This window comes from Lissotriton helveticus, chromosome 7, assembly GCF_964261635.1.
Source record: "Lissotriton helveticus chromosome 7, aLisHel1.1, whole genome shotgun sequence".
Lineage (NCBI taxonomy): Eukaryota > Metazoa > Chordata > Amphibia > Caudata > Salamandridae > Lissotriton > Lissotriton helveticus.
Genome location: NC_136068.1, coordinates 1,063,409,777 through 1,063,434,123, shown reverse-complemented (window position 1 = coordinate 1,063,434,123; position 24,347 = coordinate 1,063,409,777). Strand labels below are relative to the sequence as shown.

At 45.4% G+C, this 24,347-nt stretch overlaps 1 protein-coding gene and 1 long non-coding RNA gene across 3 annotated transcripts in view; one reads left to right on the top strand and one right to left on the bottom strand.

Moving 5' to 3' along the window:
• Nucleotides 1-19,222, bottom strand: part of LOC144769772 (uncharacterized) — a 39,390-nt gene extending 20,168 nt beyond the window's left edge. Inside the window, exons 1-2 of the long non-coding RNA XR_013598752.1 lie at nt 19,058-19,222; nt 13,219-13,341 (exon numbers count right to left, since the gene is read on the bottom strand). This is a non-coding gene — a long non-coding RNA (uncharacterized LOC144769772). The remainder of the gene's footprint in view (nt 1-13,218; nt 13,342-19,057) is intronic.
• The window catches only part of TIMP2 (TIMP metallopeptidase inhibitor 2), a 217,803-nt gene that overhangs the window by 144,842 nt on the left and 48,614 nt on the right, over nt 1-24,347 (top strand). For both annotated transcript variants that reach the window (XM_078653956.1, XM_078653957.1), the window contains exons 3-4: nt 5,985-6,093; nt 21,462-21,586. In XM_078653956.1, the coding sequence (XP_078510082.1) occupies nt 5,985-6,093; nt 21,462-21,586 (234 nt within the window). The remainder of the gene's footprint in view (nt 1-5,984; nt 6,094-21,461; nt 21,587-24,347) is intronic.

Sequence of the window (24,347 nt, the reverse complement as noted above, 5' to 3'; positions counted from 1 at the left end):
ATAACGTCCGCTACAACTGCCCCTATTTTTGCATTCAACATGTCCCTGGATTGGGTGATGGCGACATGAGGGCCGCATTGTCCGGCACAGCTCCCGGCTGGGCCCAGAGGCTCCAGCCGCCGCCCCTGGGCTGGTAAACTTGTCAATGGGCCCCTGCTTGGTCGAGCCGCCTCCTCCTTTGTCTCTGGTCATGATCGTGTCCTGAGCTTCCTGGACTGGCCCAACCCTGATCAAATGAGGCACACACACAAATGATGTCAACTCCTGCTGCCCGATCCAACCGCCGAGTGTGCTCCAGCCAGCACAGGGCCCCACTACTCTGGCTCTCCAAACGCTTCAGGGACCCAGTCCCACCTGGGCGCATGGACCCGTGGACTCTGTTCAACTGGCCTCCGGGGCGATGGTGTCGCAGGAGAAGCCCACTCACCCACACTATCAAGTACCCCCCGCACAAGCTGTGGCGGGCACCCCCAGCGGCCTATCCCTCACTCCTGCGGTCGGATCTGTTGACTGCCAATAGTAGCAGCTGCCCAGAACGACTCCTGGAGCGGGCAGCAGGGTGCAGGCAGACGAACTGATCCTGGACCCCGCCTTGCTGCCCGACAATGCCGCCGGTCCCCCCGCTCACACCGCACTATGAGGTGGCCTCGTGGGCCGTAGGGTCCTCCCCCGACCGCCGCACTGAAGACCCAGTGGGCTCAGAATATCTCCACTGGGGTGGGGGCAGCCAAACAAACTCCTGGTAGCTCCCAATGCGGCCCGACTGCACCGCCGATCCCCCGCTGTGATATGCGATACCGCTACCATGTGCGGGCGCTGCAGAGTACCCGATGTGTCCCAATGAGGAGGGCAAGGGCAGCCAGTTGCCCTCACGGCAGCCCCCCACGTGACCCGGCTGTGCCGCCGATCCCTGTTGCAGCACCAAGCGGGGGGGGGGGGCAACCGCCACTGCCGTGCCAAAGCCAGAGAGTGCAAAGCGTTGCTGGGGGGGGGGGGCGAGGCAGCCTACCAGCTCCCTGACAGCCCCCCGCGTGGCCCGACCGTGCTGCCAGTCCCCACCACAGTGCCAAGGATGAAGGGCTCCGTGAGGAGCAGGCCAGCCGCCACTATCGCCGGCCACCTCAGCCCTCCCGCACCTCTGCCACCAAAGGGTCCCAGTTCCAGCCGCCGCTCCTGCCGCAGAGCTCTGCCTTATCTCCGCGGCCCGGTCTGGCCGACGGATCACCCCGTCTCGCTCCTGCAGACCCGTCGTCCGAACCGCAGAGCCGCAGCGCAGCGCCCCACAGTCTGGTCGGTCGGCGGGCCTCTTGCCGCAGGACCAGACCGCTCTCCGCTGCCAGGTGTGCCAGCTGGTCGAGCCGAACTCCGCACTCGGCCCTTGATCGCCGACAGAGGCGCAGCTTGTAGTTCCCGGGGCCCTCCTCACTCGGCCAGGCCTCTCCCCCGCAGCGGCAGAATCACAGCGCCACAGCAGCTCCCAGCTCCCAAATTGCACCGGTGATAGAGTAGCCGGTGCTGCGCCACAGAAACGTTTATTTCGGCTTCAATCGTTCCTGGATGTCAGGCTTATCGTCGGATGTGTGGTGGGCTGGAGTGGACGGAAATGGCACAGCACACGTCCGCCATGTTGGATTACCAAGCCACGCCCACACAGTTTCATCATTTTGGAGCTGAAGATGTATAAAAAAAAAAACTATTGTTGTTTAACTTATGCCACTAACAACCCTTGACAAAGTTATTTAGTCAGTCAGAATATCTTTATTCGACTTATTACAAGTCATACAAAGAAACAAAACGATAAAACACTGAGAAGGGATATATACATAAATGACCCTTCGATGAACTAAAAACATCAATCTAAATACATATTATAAAAACTATATACAAGAATAAATAGAAAATACATTTTACAATTCATATCAAAGAAAAACATAGCAACTTTAAAAAGTTTTTTAAGGCGAGATTTGTCCCCCCATTTTTACCCTCGCAGCGGCCACTAGGAAGTTAGCAATACAAAAAGTTGTACGGGGATTTGTCAGGAGTTGTAAATAAAGCAACGCCGGACGCACCTGAGTAAAGCCCGCTTCCTTCAGAATAGGGAGCAAATATTTTTTTCTCTGCTCATGATATAGGCTACAAAACATAATAAAATGCATTGTGTCCTGCACAGAAAATTGGTCACAACTGCATGGGGGGGCTAAGTCTGGCTTCTGCCAAGACGTAAAAGAGCCTAAATAAAAATGTAACAGGTTAAACCTAAATTTAGTTAGTAAAAACCTGTGGTAAGGGACTGTAACAAAAATAAGATAAGGTGCAAGGGAGGGTACGCTCACCAGAAGGTTATGAGCCCTAACTGCTGGCTTCTGCATTTCAGTTTCCTCTCGGCGCATTTCCTTCATATCCCTGAATGACTTTTTTATAAGGTCTATGTCCAGAGCTCTAATTTTATCTGGGCTTAAAAAGAGTTCTGGACGGCCCAAGTCAGTGAATGATTTAATCAGGTAGGCCAGCCATGGGATACTACTATGTTTATCAAGTAATAAGACATCCTTCAATATTATGTGGTTCAAAGGAAGATCTTCATTCAACCACATTTTCAGCCACAGGATTAAGGGTGCTAAGCTCAATGAGTCTGACAGGTAGGGTAAACCCACCTCTTTATGTATGGAATAAGTCGGAGTTGACTGGGGGATAGAGAGAAGAGATCTTATGAATCTATTTTCTGCCCTTTGAATGGGGTCAAGATTTACATACCCCCACAAAGGGGATCCATATAGTGCAATAGCAACAGGCTTGCACTTATAGATTTTTAAGAGGGCTTCCATGGGCCTGGCTCCCAGCTTACCGGCAAAGCTATTAGTCTTGGCTTCTTTTACGTGTATGTCAATCAAACATACTTCATTTCGGCATTTCCCCAATAACGTTAGGCGTATGTCAGAGGTTGCATTCTATCAGGAACAGAGAGAGGCAGCAAAATATCAGTCAGGCAACACACCGCCTAGGCACTGATTTTTAGCTACGCGTTATGCCCCGCCCATACTTACACAGGCCACGCCCCTTTGATAGCCTCCCTGGTTTTCTCATCCCACTTAAAGCCATATGGGAACCATTGTGAATTGACAGAAGCTGATATATAACGCATAGCGTGCTAGACCTTTGGAATATAAACTTCAGCCAGTTCTGAGGTCTGCATAAAAGATTTCAGCTTTTCGAGCTGTGGGACACATTACAAATAGAGCCACGATTTGCGGGCAATAAAATACAGCACATCAATCAAAACGACATAACTGCGTCATGTGAATATCACTAAACACTGGAGGCACATTCTGCAGTCAATCGTGTTATTAACTTCTCACCTACGTTGTTGCCAGTAGCACTTCTGCGGTTCCCAGCACAGCGCTCATTGGGAAAGTTAAAAAAAAACACACAAAGCAGCAAATTTGTGACAGAGGTAAGTAAGGCTATGAGACAAATATTATTGCAGATAATTAGATATTTTCTGTTAGATTAAGTTGCAAGTCGAAAGCAACTTTCTTCAGAGGTGTAATGTTCCTGGGCACAGGCCTAGAAGGTCCAATTGAAAATCCTGCTCTGGGCCTATATTACATTGCAGCTTTGAATTTAGTAGCTTTCAGACTTTCTGTCACTCTTGTGGACCATCGCCAGGATTCTCGCAGGATGTTATTCATCTATTAGCAGCAGCATTATAATAAAAAATAAAGTAGAAAAAGTAAAATGTTTTAATTTTTTAAAAATGTGCACATCTCGACCTTTTTGATCTTTTAGCAGCTTTTGGCACACTTTACCACTCTTTCCTTCTCAACAAGCTCATCTTGCAGCATCTTTCGGACAGTCCTCATCTTGTGCGTTTTTTAAATTTTATTTTGTGGTGAGGTGTCATCTATTGTGGGGAAGATGCATGAATAATGTTTTGGGATTTTGAATATCAGGTTGTACTGTTATGTTGCACTTTTGTCTTATAAATGCCACTTTTGGCCCCTTGGCCTTGCAGTGCTTCAGGGGCCAGTGATTGTGGGCTTGTCCATGGGCAGCCTCCTACGGATGGCATTCAACATCCTGATATACCCTGAATGAGTACTTCCGTTCAGCATTTCCAGTATAGTATGGTCTTAAATATAGTGTGAATATAGAAAAACCTAGGACTACCCATGGGTATTCGAAAAAAAACGACACAATGAACATTAAAAATTGAATATTATGATAAAACTCGGCACAATTTGAATGTTAAGTAAAAGGGTGTATTCAAAAGATGATGTTCTTGTATTTATGGGTGATACATATTTATGAAAGATAAAATGTAATTGTGATTTAAAATGCATTTATATAGCGCTTAGGACCCCTAACGAGGCATTGAAGCGCTTTTGCAAGGGATTCTGGGAGAAACAACCTGTGAGAGCCACACAAGCCAACTCACTCTTGATTTCCAAGGTGTCTAGTTTTCACAAATTTCCAAGTTTGTTATGTTTCCCTAGGTGCCGTCTGAGTGAAGGCCCAAAATCTACAGCTACCCACTTTTCAAAAAACGGGTCAGTTTTGAGTGGAAAAATGTGATGTATCCATGTTATGTTTTGGGCCGTTTCCTGTCGCGGTTGGCACTAAGCCTACCCACACAAGGGAGGAACCATTTTTATTAGAAGACTTAGGGGAATGCTGGGTGGAAGGAAATTTGTGTCTCCCTGCAGATTCCAGAATGTTACATCACAAAAATGTGAGGAAAATGTATGTTATTTTAGTCAAAGATTGAGGGATTCTAGTTAAAACAACCCGGTGAGAGCCACACAAGTCATCCCATCCTGGATTTCCCCAGGTTTCTAGTTTTAATTTTTTTTTACAGGTTTGCTAGATTTGCTTAGGTGCTGGCTGAGTTTGGGCCCAAAATCCAGTTTTGCAAAAAAAAAACTAGTACGTTTTGAGTTGAAAAATTAGCTGTATCCATGTTGTTTTTTTGGCAGTTTCCTGTTGCAGGCACTAGGCCTACCCGCACAAGTGAGGTACCATTTTTAGGTCGAGTCAAGCAGCATGCTTGACTCAACTCCATCTACGAGGCATGCTGTCTTTGAGCATGCACATGAAGCTCAGCACACTCTCCCCCCATATTTTTCATCGGCTTGGGGCATTTTCCTTTGTAAATGCTGGCTTCTGATTTGTTAATATGCTTGTTAGCCCCACCTTAGTACCGCCTTGTCTTCATTTGTAACCTCCCATGAGGACTGGCCCTTTTACTTCTGTTGTTTCATGATCTGTTTTATTTAGTCTTTTAAGCACTATTTTCTTTAATGAGTTTCACCTACTGCAGGCACGCCATGCTTTCCTGCAACATTCAGCGCACCATGGACGTTTTCACTTTCCAAGCAGCCCGGGACAATGGCAGCGCTTATTTACAAGGAAATTGGTCTCCCATTTACGAGAGTTTCAGCTATTGGTGTTGTAAATGACGATGCCTTTTATTTATGTGTTAATTATCAAAACAGAAAAATAAAAGGCATTGTCATTTACAATGTAAATAGCTTAAACTCTTGCAAATGCGAGACCTATTGCATTGCAAATGCTTGTTTCTCTTGTAGTTTTGATGGAGGGTATGGGGGAGTTAGTCCTCTCCTCTGACCATTAATCATGCACATCACATGAAGGCTGGCACATGAGCATAAAAACAGAGCAGCTTTGTGCTAACAACATCCTGCTTGTCATGGGTCAGATCCCCCAGCAGCGTGAGGTTCCACAAAGCAGTGCAGGGTTCCCTGTCACTGAGCCCTGGGTTATGCTCTTCTTTGCAGCAGTGTTATATGATCCTAGCAGTGTGCACCTCCCCTCCAGAAGTGATCTGTCAGAGCAATATGACTAGCAGTGTACACCCCACCCAGCTGTTTCGGCTTCCTTCACCAGTGGCCGCAATGTGACTTGTCAGTGCTCTGAGGTGTTAACTATTCAAACAATGGATTTCATGTTTGCATTTTATATTCTAGATGTTTAAAGGGCCAGACAAGGATATCGAGTTCATTTATACTGCCACCACCTCAGCAATGTGTGGGATAATCCTGGAAACTGGGGGGAAGAAGGAGTATCTTATAGCAGGTAAAGTAGGAACTGATTACTGTAAGTAATAACGTTCAATGTGTCGATTGTAGACAACACAACAAAGCTGTAACATCTGCCCTATGTCATGCAGTCTCACACTAATAACTTATTTTTCATGTTCCGAAGACACCTCATACCACTCATAAATTTTCAAAAACGTTATCATACGTCTGAAGAACTCTATCTAAAACTCTATTTTGCCACCATCTCCTCCTCAACCGTATGTGGAGTGACCCTAGAAACTGGGGGCAGTGCTTAGTTTGTGCCGGTGCTTTCCGGTGCTTAGCACCAGCACTTATTTATCAGGGTCGGGTCTATACCTCACCTCTGCACTCCAAATAGTAATGTGCCAAAGTAAATATAATTACCTCACTGACTCACTGTAAAGTAACAGTGGTGTTGTATCCCGAATCCTCGGTGAAGCATGTTGCGCCAGTGAGAGCCAATAATAAAATGATTCCAACCATGTCCAAATGCAAATTTGCCAAACGCCCTTAGTTCAGTGTTGACGGTGGGCGGGAATACTGATTGGGCTAGATTTGGTTCTGCCTTGTGTAGGGGTTGTGCGGCAGCGTGCGAGATCTTTTTGAAAACACCACGCCCCGGCACACACACACCCCACATATCAACAGAATTTCAGTCCGACGTCGAGGACAGGCAGCAGCAGACTTATTAAGAAAGGCAGCACCAGTAACCGTAAATATAGAAACCAATGCTGCTTGCTAATAAACAGACTTACTGGGTATGAAGTGAACCGAGGCCTGCCCTGAGGAATCATATCTCCGACGCCGGGCACTGTGTGCAATTACAATGCCCCGGGCTAGGAGGAGGCTGGAAGAACAGGGCCTTTAACCTAACCCCTAACGTTTATTCATAAAAATATACTGTTTTTTGTTGCGTTTCATCTCTCCCCAGTGTGCACTGCAATATGGCAGCAGGCGCCAGTTGAACATTTATTTCTATCCTACCGTCGTCATCAAGCCTCGTGGTTGTTTGTGCATGCAGCGGGGCAGTGGTGGTCACTCGCTCATGATGTCACATGGGGTACGGACCTGTGGAGCGGCGGGCTATTCCATCTGGTTCTGCATGGCCTCTCTCACTTAGTTTGCGGGTGATGTTTATTTTGACTTCATTCATTGTGCATTTAGCTTGAGTGATGTTTTCCCGCTGCCAGCCACATTTGGTCTGTGTTGGATTTGCTGGATGGCACGAGGCACTGGAGGCCCGTTCTGTGCAGAGTTTAGCAGAGTGTGGCTGTACTGTGGTGACCAGATACTTTAAATCTGCAGTGCTGTGGGACCTGGGGGCGCGCAATAGCTGTCGATGTTCAGCATTTTCATCTCTTTTACCAGTCAATCAGAGCTCAGATTTTTTGTTTGGATTCAGAGCACACTCAGTGCGGTCATCCTCTGCTCTGCATGCCCTTCCAACGCTAATCAAGGGTCAGAAAATCTTATCAGTCCGATGAAACCTGATCCTAAAACAACATTTGAATTATTCAGCATATTAATTAGTCTTTGTTTGAAAAACAAACTGAATTTTGCATTTTGTTTAAGCCTCTGGTCTCATAGAAGGGCTTTGTCTCTATCTGGTAATTTTAAGGATTTAAATAATTGCTATAAATGTAGAATGTGCAATTAAGGAAAAGACATTCCACCTGAAATTAAACAGTCTCTATCATTACTTCTTTGTGAAGTAAAAATCCACATACCGAACCAGGCCAGGCAGGAGTTAGAAAGAGTCACGTGTATCTGATCCCTTAATACCTAGCAATATCAATGATAGAGAAAACAAAATTCAAAAATCATAAATAAAATAAAAAAATATGCAAAAACACAGTCACGTAAAAAAAATCCATATACAATAATGGCCCTTCCAACTCCCGATTCAAGGAACAAGCGGGGTCTGTGTGAATACAAATTCATAACTATAAAACCAACATTTTTTGCTTAATTAAATCAGAGAAAAAGCTTAGAATAATCACATAAGCTAAACGTTGTCCCACTTAACTTCACTTGAACAATTACAGACCGACATCTCTAAAAGGACATGAAAAGCACAGAAGTGAATCACACTGCGTGCCACACGCCAGTGTGATGTAGTAATGCTTTCAGAAACATAATGCTTGAGAGGGGACCGATACTATATGAAGTCAGTTACAGCCATGAGTCTGTAACAGACTTCCAAGTTCCAACCCAACTACCTCAGTGATTTAACGCTGCATAACAAGTGACTCGAGATAAAAAAAATCTCATATTCCACATATTGTACAAAAACACATCCCATATTCCACATATTGTTCAAAAACACATCTCATATTCCACATATTGTTCATATACAGTGCTGCTCCCCTCAGCCAATAAAAGTATATTAAATAATATGGATTTCAAATTTCTTTCTGGATTCATCACTTTTTCCACACGCTACTGGCCAGCGTGGGATCAAAGGAAATGAGCAGGAAGCAGCTTGGTTACCTCGCAGCAGAGGCTGGGTATGAGTTAATAGGGAACAGCCTAGGGAGATGGAAGTGCTCTTCTCTTGCTGCAGGGCTCACAATGGAGAGTTTCATTTGCCAGGTAGTGAAGTGCTTCTGCTCTCATTGTTGTGCACCCTTCACCCAGTGACACTGGCACCCGCTCCATAGCTGCCAAGGTTTCAGATTCCTATGAGTGTCATTTTCATAATTTCATTCAATTCAGTGCCATTATGAGTGTCATTCCAATGACTAGTAATTACAACATCTGGCGAGAAAAATCAAGTAATGAAGACGAGATAAACACATAAATATCAGGCCTTGCACCCATTTGTGCATCAAGATTGACTGAATCATATGTTTTGAGCTGAATCAACAACCTTAATAAAGTACCCGCTACATTATGCTCGCAAATAGGGCATTATACGTTCATGATTGTTCAACCCCTTTGAGGTCATGCTGAAAATCTACTCTATTTTGCTCTGGAGCAAAAATATTTCTCCTGCAACAAAACCTTTCTATAATACTTTAAGCCACCATTTCTTACTCCCAAAAGTCATTAAATTGAAGTTTCTTTTTCAAATGTGTAAGTTTGGGACCTCCTATCAAAACCGTATTATGAGGAAGGCTCCCTTGCTGCAATTCTGATTGGGTATAACATCTGACTTTTAGCAGTGCCAGTTGAGGATGTGGGTGCAGCCAATGGAATAAGTGGGTGGAGCCAGTGGAGTAAGTGGGTGGAGCAGGCAAAAAGTAGGTGTGGCCTCTCACAAACATTTGAACACCTGGACTTCATCTTTTACAAATTAAGCACTGCTGGGGTGGGGAGGTTATTTTCTAGCAAGTAACATAGAAAATGGATACACTGAGTAATAACAAGCAAGAGTAGCGGTCAATAGCATGCAGCTTTTTCAAACGTATAACACATTCTCGAGCATCTAAGAAATGTCACAGCTGTAAAATCTTCCCTAAGGTCTTATTTGCCACACATTTGTAACACACTTGCCATGTTCTGGAGATATCTACACACGTCGGGAACATTTCCCAAAAGCCTGACCACTCTCCCATCTACTATACATCCCCTTAGGCGATGAGATTTACCAAATAGATTTCCATGAAGCCCTGATATATCTCACTACTGCTGTACATTTCCTGGTAAGACATCTTGAAGATGCAGCAAACTTCCTGAAACACTGAGATGTCTTCTATTAACAGCAGGTCTTCTGAATCACTGAAAACATCTCACATTCACAAGTCATGATAACCTTAGATATCTCTAGCCTCTAAAATGTTGCCTTATGCCTTGTGCTTCATCTCCTGAAATCGTACTGCATCTTCTATCTGTACCTTGTTTACTGTAGCAGAGTGGTATCTCATGTCTGTAAACTCTTCCCTGAAGCACTAAGACCTCATATCTGTAGCACATCTCATTGGCTCTTCTATATTTCGTACTGTCACCATTTTCCAGAGCCGCTGGACTGTCTGAAATGCATAAATTACCTCAGACCCTCAGGCAGTTCACACATCTAACCCTTTCCTGCAGAACTCTCCATTGCACCGATATATGTTTCTTCTGCAGCCTTCTCTATGAAGCTCTGAGACAGCTCACACTTTTAACTGCATCCATGGACATGTGCCGATCCTTAGCTTGTCAAGGTCATTTTAGACAGGTCCGGGTTCTAACAATTAGCAGCCTGTAGAAGAGAGCTCACTGTTCTCTTGCTTTTTAAAATGTTTTACTGTTCACCAGGTTTAAACATTGTTAAGATATGACTGTCTATTGAAGGGGAGAGAAAATAGTGGTCTAGTACTCTGAGTCCAAGAAGCAGGCTCAATGACAGCGGTAAATAATTCTTTGGGTATTTGGTACCTGTGTCCGAGCATCAGACGGTGTAGAAATAATCAAATGGGCAAGGTTCAGTGCAGCACTACGCATCACTCTTTGAAAGATACGATCTACTGATAATCCGTGAGGCAGATAAAGCAAAATGAATCATACTAAAAATTATCATGTTAATTTAAACTAACTTCTGGCTATTTTGATCAAGAATTAAATACCCAGGTGAAAGTCTCATACAGTAATTGAAAAGATGTCTAAGATTGAAAGTAGTGCTGAGAACGCGGGGAGGGTGCAGGCAAGGTGACCCCTAGGAACTGTGGCAGTGTTGTCTGTGATGCTTGGCTATGTGTTCTATGCATTGAAAAAGCCCTAGAGACATCAAGGTGTTTGGCCTATTACACCTTGGCCCATAGAAAAACCTGCAAGACATAATTGAAGAGTTAACAGCCTTCAGTCGGATAATCTCACACACAGCAATGTAGAAAAGGTGACTTTGACTTCCAGGGCAAGAGACAGGCTGCGAAGGTGGTTCTGCATAAGCCTCATACCAGGGAAGATATATTAAAGGCTCCATCTCTAAAACACAAAAATAGGTTCAAATGCCACAAGCTCTTCTTTACGGTATTTAGTGAGTGGATTTACTAGCATATACACGGTGCAGCTATGTCGCAGAAAATTATGTCCAGCCCCAATAGTTCAGAAACGACCTTTGGAAAAAAACTCAAAACCTGGCTGTTTAAGTTAATCTAATAGCTTCTCCCTCTGTAGACTTGGCGGTTGACTTCTAGCGCGGGGACGTTCCATTTTGGAGTAACCAAGCGCTCTACAAATGTCATAACATAATGATCACAGACGAAAACTTTATCTAAAGCAATTTGGAAAACGTGTTATATAAATAACATGTTTTTATAGTTGTAAAAGAATGACTCATTCGTTCCATTTTGAGAGTGTGAAGTTTTGGTTTCCTGTTGGTATTTTCATAAACTTAAGCCAAAGCCCAAAAGAGCATCTGTCAACCATTTATAGACAAACACTTCAGTGGGGTTTTTAGAAATTCAGATTACTCTGGCGCACTGCCTAGGATATACGTTACAGGGTGTTGATTGACAATCATACATGTAGTGCGTAAAGAGCAGGCGGAAAAACACCCTTAACCGTCTAAAAAGTCAAGGGACTAAACAATGTATATACAAGTGTGCTCTCGCTACTACAACAAAGTATCACAAACAGTGCAATGACTGAAAAATATATAAGGAAACAGAAGCAGAATCTTTGGTGTGTTCTTGATACAGCAAGAAGTTGATTTATTCTCTCCAGACTAAAGAGATGTAATGAAAAGCCGACACGTGTTTCGTCGTGTACAGTTGAGTCAACACGACTCTTCAGGGCTTGAGGAATGGTACGTTCGTGGTGTTTAGTAATGGATCTGGGCTAATATCCGTGTACTGGACGGTACTTGCCGGAGAGAGACACGAGTCTGAATGTGACTAAATAGAAACGGTAAGTCCCTTTGTGATAGTCACGTGGAAGGTACTAATTGCTTGGTATTCTGTATTCAAGAAAGGCGGAAATCTTTGTATTTTTCACTCTGACTCCTGGTGTGTCAGGAGATAAGCCGGGAGGGGATCCGTCTGTTACTTGACTGGCTCGAGACGAGTACGTCTCTCAGAAAGGCGATGCGCTCCGTTTCAGAATCCCTCCTCCTGTGGTTCCCGGTTGCCGTCTCTCTGTACGGACAGAGAGACGGCAAGTACCGTCCAGTACACGGATATTAGCCCAGATCCATTACTAAACACCACGAACGTACCATTCCTCAAGCCCTGAAGAGTCGTGTTGACTCAACTGTACACGACGAAACACGTGTCGGCTTTTCATTACATCTCTTTAGTCTGGAGAGAATAAATCAACTTCTTGCTGTATCAAGAACACACCAAAGATTCTGCTTCTGTTTCCTTATATATTTTTCAGTCATTGCACTGTTTGTGATACTTTGTTGTAGTAGCGAGAGCACACTTGTATAACCATTTATAGACAATCTCAACTCTTAGGGATCCTGATGCAGCGATTAAACCATAAGCGTGTAAATTTCACTGCAGACAGCCCTTTCCTGCCATCGAGTCCTTTTTCACAAATAAAATGGATGCTGCCACGGGGCTTAAAGGCACTCTCTGAGTCCACATCGAAAGTCTACACAAATACATGCAATGGTTACATAGGCGGTGATGATTCCACAGACAGTGAACCAGTGTCCTCTCTCTATAAGAACAATTGGCTAAGCCAATAGGTCTAGATTGCTTTATGAGTCCTGACTAAAACATTTAACACACTGCTGAAGTGGGAAACAAATAAAAAAGATTACTTTTTGTGTACAATGCACCAATTAGATAAATATTGTACAAGTGTGAATTCAGTATACTTTTGAGATGTAACACAATCTCAATGCTAACACTCGAATAGGACACTTTACCCCGCATGTTTTATCCGCATGGCTTGACCCCGCATTTTTTACTCCGCAATAACCTTTACAACCCAGACTTTACAAAGCAATTTGTTACAACGCATTCCCCATTTCAATGCAATTACTATTCTAACTCCAGGGGGGCGTTACTTTGGGGAATGCATTGTAACAGTTTTGTGGTGTAAAGCCCTGCATTGTAAAAGTAGTTTCCAACAAATTAGTCTAACGACCAAGCAACTCTAGGGTTTGTAAACCAGTTATCCAAGTCCAGTTCTGTATACTTCACTCAATTTGTAGTACAAATGCACAAACTGTAGATAGGCAGTAAAAACTACCAAGTCCCATACTCACAAGCGGTTCAACTGTGCTGAGGTCTTTAATTTAGTTGCCACTCCGGTTGTGGTATGTAAGATTCGGACACATTTCCGCTAGACTTTCCAGGCCCCCAGAAATAGCATTATTGCTAAGCTCCAACTAGAAAATGAGAAAAACAAAATTGTTTTAGAGGCAATTAAATGGCATAAGTCATCTGTTCCCTGCTGGCCACCCACATTTCCCAGTAACAACTCGAGCTGTTTACAGAAAAAAAAATTTTTTTGTTATCCAGAGATTAAAAGAATAAATAACATACATATTTGAGCTAAAAAATATGCAATACACAATACAGCTTCAATTCAATAAATGCATAGGTCTGCTCAAATATCGTACAACGCTGAAAGATTGACATTTAAAATAACAGCATAATATAGCCTTCGTTCCCATCTTTCGACTAATATAAGTTCTTGCTCTGATAGAATGACCAGCTCCACGTAAAATACATCATCACACTAAATACAAGATTACCTAATCTAGCACGGGGGAAAGGGAGTTAGCTTGCCCCGGTACGCTGTTTAAAGTTTTTTTTTAACTCATACCCAAGCCCTCAGTCGCATAGTCGGGAAGCTGTGCCTTTATCTCCACCTGCTATTAGGCCATGGCGTCAATGGTGCCCAGTTCTTGCGACCCCTTCTCTCTGCCCGTCGGCACTTACATTTATAGATGTTTCTTGTGCATATATAGATATGTTTCTAGTGCATAAATAGCGCAAAAATAAGACTGCCTTATGCGTCTTAAATCATAAATATAATAAAAGAAAGGCCTAAGTAGAGTATGTCAAACTATTATCATATACTATTTCAACTTTTAGTGTGCCGCCAGTTCCAAGAACCGAGTTCAAATGGCAGCATGTCCTTTTCTAAGAAAATTCAAGCGTGCCACTTTGAAGTTACTTTCCTTTCTCAGCTTACTTAAAGTTGGAAGCTTAGACAAAGATGTCAGTCCTTATGCTTGCCTGGATATCTGATGATTCAGTTATATCACACATTTCACTGTGCAAACTATCCTTGTTTAGTCGGAGGTGAAGTGACATTTCCCAGTCGTAAAGAACTTCTCACAACAAGGGCTAGATCCGGTGTCATGAAGGCTTCTCTTGATCTAGATCCAATGCCCGTCCGGTACAAGCAACAGCAGGAAAGCGGAGAATGTAACCAGATCAGCCTGATTTCTTACGAAGACTTAAATTAGAAAGCTAATGTCGGTCGATTAGTTCAAGTCATGGAATGCGCCTGGGTGAGCACCAAGACCAGAATTACTGACCAAATGAATGCCAGCTTCGATATGAGGGTACAGTTTGTGGACAAAAGAAATGTATGGGAAGCTTAGAATAACGACTGAGAAGCAATCAAAATACAAACAATGTGGCAGTCCACAACATAACCAAGGGTCCCTGGTAATATCGGGTTAAATCTACAGTGCAGAAAGCAGTGAACCCTTAACAGGTAAAATTGGATAAAAACATCTTTCAGTAGGCCATAACGGCACAGGCTCACCGCACATGGTACTGCACTGGAAAGTTGGGCTGCAGCTGTCGGGCTCCAGCAAGAGGTGCAGTCTTTGGAAGCAAGGGGAGGTGTTAAAGTCCCCTTAAAGTGTTAAAGTAGCCATCTGCCAGGGTACGTTGGGCCCACCTCCACACGCGGTGCATCAAGGTAATAAAACTAGAGCAGCAACTAACTGCCGTCAGTAACCATACCCCCCGGCAGGACTAACTCAAGCACACCGCTGCTCAATAAAAGACATGGCCGTCCCACACGTGGGGTGCCGAGCCAATAGCAGCCCCCTCTGTGGTGTTGGGAGGACGATAAATGGATAATAGAAAATGACTTAAGAAATAAATATGCACAATCACAATAAACATGTAAAGGACCTGGTAATGTCAGAGGGTAAGAAAAACTTCTACACAATTTGCTCAATGTAATATTTTATAAAAAACAGTGAATAGTATATACACTTCTCTAAGTCAAAAGCGCAAATGTTTGTGCATTGTGTCCCCCAGTGAAAACTGGAACCAAAAAGTGACTGTACAAGGTGAATAATTTTGTAAATGTTTTCCATAAGTTGTAAGAAGCAACCATTCATATACATTTTTTCAACAGCATAGGTATACAATAATACAAGCTGGGTAATGGTCCGTTCTGTGTGCTTGTCCTGGCGTTTCAACCCTTCTATCAATGTGGGGTCTCCTCAGGACTAACGATGTAGGGACATCTAACATAAATTAAAGAAAGTAAAAGGCCCATTTACCAGCAAAGATGCGGGAAACTATAGCGAAGGAATTTAATTGAAGGTGGTTACCTGGATTGTAAAAAGAGCGCAGCCTTAGTGAACGTGATGTGCCAAGGTGAAAAGTGAAGTTAAGGACTCACTTGAAGACCTGGCCAGGTTCTACAGTGATGAGTTAAAAAAGGACAGGCAAATGATCACTACTTGTAATTGTATGCAGCTTACAGATTCCGGTAGATACAGTGTGAGGCGAAGCACTGGCTTAGTTTAAGCAATTACAGTATGTGGGTGGATAAAAGTTACCTCAGGGTGGGGCAAGGCAGGCTCTTAAGGATGTAAGTAGGCCGATGGGCTCTTCATATGATTCGCTACAGCCGTAGCGATACACTTCCCCGTGTGGAGCTGTGTGTAATGACCGTTTCCTTCGTGGTGATCTGCACAATGATAGTGCACTTTGGATTGCTGCAAGATAAAAGAGCACTGAGAATGAAATTCTGATGGATGAAGTGAGGAGGGGAGGGGGGTGGAAAAGGGAGGAAAAGGGAAGGGGCGGGAAGGGGAGTGCGGATTATGGTGTGCTTTCAGAACTTACTTGGGAAAATGACGAGCGGACAGATCTCCACCATTTACGCTGCAGCTGCCAGGATCTGCTTTAGCCTAGCCGCGCTAGTAGGCTCTGGGTGCGATGTCACCGAGCGATGGCTGTGCACTCTGTTTTATGTGAAAGTTCCCGCCTTCTGATCCGCGAGTCGGCAGGTAGCTGGGTAGAGTACTGTCTCACCATGCGATCCAGTGATCGGTGCCCGCATACTATGGAAACTGAAAAAAGACCTGAACAGGCGTTTTGGAAGGTCTGGTGTTTGATGGCTCCCATAGGTGCAACTGATACAGGCAGCATATGTTTTTGGCAGTTGGAATGTGGGTGAAAGTTCTGTGCGACACATTTCGAAACTAGTGTTCAAAGTGCCTATGCAGCAATTACTAATAAGGGCCGGTTAACACCCTTAGGCCAGCCATGTTGACACCACTATTTTATTTTATTAGAGATATCAAATGCTACTCTGTATATTCTTCATGCAGTTCTAGATATACTTCTCATGTTGTATACTCTGTTATGTTCTGTAGTAACAATGCTATGCAAAACACAACTCCCACATCAAGGTAAATGCATGTTTTGCTTAGGAATGACCTTGCATAGAATGTGAGCATGATTCAGCCACACGGCATTCTGTGACAGATGTAACGTTTACAAATAGTTTCTACAATATGTGTATTGTAGAACGAGTAGACAGTATGTCACGTTTCAGCCACACCTTGGTGGTCCTCCCTTGCAGGCTCTGCCTCCTTCCTGCCACTGTGCATCTGTGCCATAAATAGACCCCAAAAATGTTTTGGGCGGCTACGTGGCGGAAGCAGTTCATTGTAGTTTTCCGACTGCGTGCAACAATACAGCACATCATGCGACCAACGCTTAACCGCCGTGGGTGTCGGCCCCCTCATCCAACACTGCGCCACCAACCGCTTAGCTATGAGCGTGCCCATGCCCACCAGTCTATGCGCAGCCTTACGTAGCTTTTTGGAGTATCCCAGGAGTGCCACCGCGGGGTCTGGATCCAGCGTCACCTCAACTATTCTACTCAGTTCCGTGAAAATGTCTACCCAGTATGTGTATATTCCCGGACATAGCCACGGCAAAAGTACGAAGTCTGCTGTTGGAGTGCAGCATCTCTCGCATGACGCCTCCACCCGTAGCCCATACCGACATAGACGTTCTGGGGTGGGGTATACCCATCACCGGATTGCACGGTGAGATGGTACTCTGCCCAGCTACCTACCGACTCGCGGATCAGCAATGCGGGAACTTTCACATAAAACGGAGCGCACAGCCATCGCTTGGTGTCATCGCACCCAGAGCCTACTAGCGCGGCTAGGCTGCAGCAGATCCAAGCAGCTGCAGCGTAAATTGTCGAGAACTGTCCTCTCGTCATTTTCCCAAGTAAGTTCTGAAAGAACACTGTAGTCCGCACTCCCCTTCCCGCCCCTCCCTCCCCCATTTTCTCCCCCCTTTTCCATCCCCCCTCCCCTCCTCACACTATCCATCAGAGATTCATTCTCACTACTCTTTCATCTTGCAGCAATCCAAAGTGCACTGTCATTGTGCAGAGCACCACAAAGGAAACGGTCATTACACACAGCTCCACATGGGGAAGGGTATCACTACGGCTGTAGCTAATCATATGAAGAGCCCATCGGCCTACTTACATTCTTAACCCCTTCCGAGCTCATGATGAGCTGAGCTCGTCATGAGTTGTGCCGCTCGCACGCTCATGAGGAGCTCAGCTCGTCATGTAACGCGGCTTTTTAAAAAACGCAGCGCGCAGCGGGAAAACCGCTAGCGCGCATGCGGTTAAGAGGCTGCCTTGCCTCACCCTGAGGCAACTTTTATCCACCCACATACTGTAATTGCTTAAACTAAGCCAGTGCTTCGCCTCACACTGTATCTACCTGAATCTGTAAGCTGCATACAATTACAAGTAGCGATCATTTGCCTTTCCTTTTTGAACCCGTCACTGCAGAACCCGGCCGGGTCCTTACGTGAGTCCTTATTTTCACTTTTCACCTTGGCACATCACGTTCACTAAGGCTGCGCTCTTTTTACAATCGAGGTAACCACCTTCAATTAAAGTCCTTCGCTATGGTTTCTCGCATCTGTGCCGGCACATGGGTCTTATGGTTTCTGCAATTTATTTTAGATGTCCCTACATCGTTAGTCCTGAGGAGACCCCACATTGATAGAAGGGTCGAAACGCCGTCGACAAGCTCACAGAACGTACCATTACCCAGCTTGTATCATTGTATACGTATGCTGTTGAAAAAGTGTATATGAATGGTCGCTTCTTACGACTTATGGAAACCATTTACAAAATTATTCACCTTGCACAGTCACTTTTTGGTTCCAATTTTCACTTGGGGACACAATGCACAAACATTTGCACTTTTGACTTAAAGAAGTGTATATACTATTCACTGTTTTATAAAATATTACATTGAATAAACTGTGTAGAAGGTTTTCTTGCCCACTGACATTACCAGTGCCTTTACATGTTTATTGCGATTGTGCATATTTATTGCTTAAGTCATTTTCTATTATCCACAGGAACCACTGTTTCCCCATATATAATTAGTACCCTGGTTTCGTTGTGAGTAGGGTTCCCCTGTCTTTGCTTCGACGGGAGGATGATCAAGGCATCCCACGGGACACCCGCCGGATAACAAATACAATTTAAAACGTTATAGTAAGGTTCCCACCGGTACGGCTATTTCAGTGGTGGAGTTAAGAAAACTTTACAACATCCGGAAATCCATTTTTATGAAAATAACCAATAGCACGTTAGAAACTGCCCCCAAACACTAGGAAGATAAACAACATGAATGACCAGAAATGCAACCTAGTAAGCAAGTCAAGACTCTTGCTCGCGACCCTCTCCCTTCAACCCCCCGCATATACATCCCTTTAAGCGCGTGGAAAAACAAAGCCGGGCATAAGCACCAACATCATACTGGACACAGCTGAAAAAATCTCTCTTACTTTGTTTGTTTTAAAAGTTACTTGAAGGCTTCCAGAGCTGAGGTGGGGCAGCGCAGACACCTGGCGGGAAGGCTGAAACTCGTCGCCTCGGGGAAACTCCGCTCTGCGCAAGTACCAGGGGAATAAAAACAAGCATTGGCTGCGGGCACCTGGCGGGAAGACTGAAACTCGGCACTGAAAAAAATAAGGATTTTGTTTGTTTTAAAAGTTACTTGAAGGCTTCCAGAGCTGAGGAGGGGCAGGGTGGGCACCTGGCGGGAAGGCTGAAACTGCTCTGCGCAAGTACCAGGGGAATAAAAACAAGCATTGGCCGCGGGCACCTGGCGGGAAGGCTGAAACTCTGCGCCTCGGGGAACCTCAGCTCTGCATAAGTACCAGGGGAATAAAAAGTTAACAAGCATCGATCTCTTGTCTTTATGGGGCCATGTGTTTCTAATTAGAAACACATGGCCCCATAAAGATAAGAAAGTGCTTTGCGACAGCAGCATAGCAGACGCCCCAGGGCGGATCTGGGCGTCATCATAAACCCCCCATTTCCAATGGCAGGCCACCGTTTAGCATAAATAGTGACGCCAGCCAATGAAAATGAGGGGTGGGGCTTCAAGCCCCCTTCTCTACTCTCCTACAAAATATCTCGCCTAGCGAGCAGCGCTTTGCGCTGCAACGCCAGGCAAGACCTAAATAGAAGGCCTTGTGGGATGGGGTTCAGGAGCCACTACAGGCTTGGCGAGGAGGGCTGTGTGCTGTCCCTCCCTTTTTTTTAAATCAAAAGGTTCTGGGATGGGATATCTGGGGCAATAGTAGCTTGGGGCAGGGGGCCACGTGACCCTCTCCTTCTCCGGCAGGGGGCCCGGCAGGGGGAAAGTTGTCCACAGGGGGTTAGTCGCAGGTCCTGGCCGCAAGCTGGAGGCAAAAGTTTTAGTTACCAGAGATAACTATAACTGATGAATTTCAGCATTTGTTCGAGTATAAAACGTTATGTTGGCACTGAAATTTTAACCCAACTGTAACGTCACTTTAACCTTTGTTTTTTTCAGTGAATATATATATATCTAAATTGTGTATTTAGATATAGATAAATACATACAAAGCCCAATATAAATATTTGAGCAAACTACACTGCTTTGCAATGAATGGTGGTTGGACAAATTAATGCATGCAGATGTATTTTTCCGTGTTGCATCCTGGTACATTCAGCAGTTGTGGTGGTAGTGACAAAAGGGACATGGATAAATATACAATGACACAGTTCCCAACTGCCCCACCCCCACCCTTTAGAGACACCACTTCACGCATATGTGATTTTACACTAATCTTGCATATGAGTACCATTGACAAGTCATGCTGCCCCTCTCTGAACCATTCTTTTTGAGTTCAGAAAACACCTGAAGATCCAGCTTTTTTAGAAGAAGTAGTCCATAGTGCAGTATGTAGCACTGGAAGCGCCAAGACACCTAAGGGTATACGTGCGCTGTATAAATGTAATTAACATAACATAACAATACACAACAGCAGTTAATAACGGCATGATATTGTCAGGTAAAGGGAATTCTATTAATGTGGCAAAGGGTACAGACAGTACATTCAACAACATAAGGGGAGCCTTAGGCGAGGCCTTGCAATGACTTATTAGAACATTTTCTATGGCCTTTAATTTCTCACTTATTTAACATGGTCCCTGGGACCGTGTGATATCTCACACGTGTATTATCTTCTCTCTTTCACACCTTCAACAATGTTTATGGATCCTGAGATATCTTAAACTTTCCACACTTGCTCTGCTGTCCTGAGATACATCCCACATTGAAGATGAAGACGCACCTCAAAGGCAGGGCCACTGGAATTGTGAGGCGATTGACTATTTAGTCATTTTAACACACACTAATACCATCTAGAGAAATGTTTCACCTCTTTAGTACCAGTTTAAAACCTCAATGCAGCAATCATCAACTAAAAGGTAACCAATAATCCATTTTAATTGGTCTTCCACTGCACTACTGTGGCACATATTTAGTAACTCTTGCTCCGTTTGAGCTAGAAACAATATTCATGTTGAAATCTGAAACAGCAGATCATGGATTATAGGCCAAGTATGGTTTCCATAACTATGCAGAAAACAAACTGAATAACATAATGTCTAATGTCGGTGGCCCTGTTTCAGGCCCTTTAGAGAGTCAAGATGCCAAAAATGGCATTTGGTGGCGAGGGCAGCAGCACCATTCAGAGCTCTGAATTTAAAAGTGCTCTGAATTTAAGATGTAGCAATGAAGAATTTGAACAATTGAACACTGAGTCACTGCCATTCACGTGTAATAAGCTTTGGACCTTCACTAGGAAAATGTACAAATGTGCAGAATGTGTTCTTTAATAATGTGAGTCCCATCTCGGTCTTTTCGCCACACAGGAAAGTCAGAAGGTGAAGGGAAGATGCACATCACACTCTGTGACTTCATCTATACCTGGGACTCTCTGAGCACAACTCAAAAGAAGAATTTGAACCAGCGGTACCAGATGGGATGTGAGTGCAAGGTAAGTGCTCACAAATTCCAAGGATGGAATGAAGTGTGCTTTCTGATTTGGAATAGCTCATCAAGCTTAGGTCTCATATGCACTGCTAGTCATTGCCAATAAAAAATCTCGTCCAGTAGGGGGCATGCACTTTTCTTAATGTGACATTTATCCTGAGATTTGTACCTTTCTTATTGATTTTAATCTCTGATTTGTTTAACAACCCGCTAAAGCAGCTAACTTTGATAAGTGCTTGTTTTATTATTAAAGGGACTTATTAGTAGCCACGGTAGTATCTGTACAATCCACATTTAAATGATTGAAAATCTTTCAATAGAAGTGTGACAATCCGGCTCCTGGGGTTCCAGAGACATCAGGGGTTATTGAGCTCCAACCGTGATAACTGAAGTTGTTTACCATTGGTGTTATGGGGCTCCAGAATTATTAGACCCAAAATTGGATAACCAATTACTTCTCTTTAGCACCTTACTCTCAGCATAGCGAGGTGCAGGAGTCCACTTTACTCAAGCAAGTGATGTAAGCTAGATACTCAGAATAAATTTTACATAGTAAAACCAGCTAGTAATATTGATGTCTAGTCAGCGTTTGACTTTACAAAAGAAAATAACTTTAGTAGACATAAAATAGAAGCCTTTGCCACCTTGTGAGTCAGCTTGTGAGGGGACGCTGGAATCTTTGCCCTACCTGCCGTGAGGGGAACGGCTGCTGTTTCTTCTTGCTTCGCCTTGCCCCACAAGCGAGGGAGACGCCGTGAGGGGAACGGCCATCACGCTTACACCGCCACTTTGCCTGCAGCCACCGGGGGTCAAACACTACACCTCCCAGGTGCCCCGGCGGCTGAGTCGCGTCCCTGACGCCACCTCTGCGCCCGGAGGCGCCTGAAAAGAGAGTAGCGCCGAGCGCTCTATGGGACGCTGGAATCTTTGCCCTACCTGCCGTGAGGGGAACGGCTGCTGTTTCTTCTTGCTTCGCCTTGCCCCACAAGCGAGGGAGACGCCGTGAGGGGAACGACCATCGCGCTTGCACCGCCACTTTGCCTGCAGCCACCGGGGGTCAAACACTACACCTCCCAGGTGCCCCGGCGGCTGAGTCGCGTCCCTGACGCCACCTCTGCGCCCGGAGGCGCCTGAAAAGAGAGTAGCGCCGAGCGCTCTATGGGACGCTGGAATCTTTGCCCTACCTGCCGTGAGGGGAACGGCTGCTGTTTCTTCTTGCTTCGCCTTGCCCCACAAGCGAGGGAGACGCCGTGAGGGGAACGGCCATCGCGCTTGCACCGCCACTTTGCCTGCAGCCACCGGGGGTCAAACACGACACCTCCCAGGTGCCCCGGCGGATGAGTCGCGTCCCTGACGCCACCTCTGCGCCCGGAGGCGCCTGAAAAGAGAGGAGCGCCGAGCGCTCTATGGGACGCTGGAATCTTTGCCCTACCTGCCGTGAGGGGAACGGCTGCTGTTTCTTCTTGCTTCGCCTTGCCCCACAAGCGAGGGAGACGCCGTGAGGGGAACGGCCATCGCGCTTGCACCGCCACTTTGCCTGCAGACACCGGGGGTCAAACACTACACCTCCCAGGTGCCCCGGCGGCTGAGTCGCGTCCCTGACGCCACCTCTGCGCCCGGAGGCGCCTGAAAAGAGAGGAGCGCCGAGCGCTCTATGGGACGCTGGAATCTTTGCCCTACCTGCCGTGAGGGGAACGGCTGCTGTTTCTTCTTGCTTCGCCTTGCCCCACAAGCGAGGGAGACGCGGTGAGGGGAACGGCCATCGCGCTTGCACCGCCACTTTGCCTGCAGCCACCGGGGGTCAAACACTACACCTCCCAGGTGCCCCGGCGGCTGAGTCGCGTCCCTGACGCCACCTCTGCGCCCGGAGGCGCCTGAAAAGAGAGGAACGCCTCTCGCCCCGTGAGTCGCGCGCGGGAGCGCCCAGGCTAAGCCCGGCAAAGGGCGGGCCCTCTGTGGCCCTCAGAGGACCGAGAAGGCCAGGCAAGGCTAGCCCCCTGATATTTCCATCATTTGACCAGACAAGGTACTGTACCCGTTGTATCAAATCATCGTGCATTATTGCTGTACAGCGTTAACGAACATCTTTGAACCCGAGACACCGGTTGCATTTGGCTCACGATTTGGATGGAGCAAGAAACTGCTTACTGTTGCATGGTTGCTACATTCCCTCGTCTTGTTAGCATTGTGTAATATCTCCGGAGCTAACTCCCTGAGTACCATTCAGACTCTTGATAGCATCCCAAACCGGTTGTAAACATGCCTAAAAAACTGGTACCTGCAGTTACAGAGCCACTTAACACTTTAGACTCTTATTTAGTACAAGTGGTCAGTAAGATTAACAATGAAAGAAGGCAATCCCTAGGTTTGAGCCAATCACCAACTTTGCTCCCAGCAAGTCCATCCTCAAATACATTAATGTCTGATACACCATTACTAAATCCTTCTATATATATACCAGATTCTAATTCTCAAGACATTGGCAATGATGATGAAGACTCAGATCCGCTAGTGGACCGGTCAGCAAATGTAGTGTCCGACTCGGATCAACAGATAGATACGGTCGACGAAGTTCTATCGCCCCCCCTACCTGTAGTACGGGCCATGAGAACCTGTAGAAAATCTCAGACAAAATGTGGGGGGAAACATCAAGGAAGAAAAAAGCCGGCCACACCACCTAGGCGTGAAGGGAAAAAAGTGGAGTTTGATGTTGACGCTGAGTCAAGACACATCATCGATGACGACCTATTCAATAGGATCCAAGA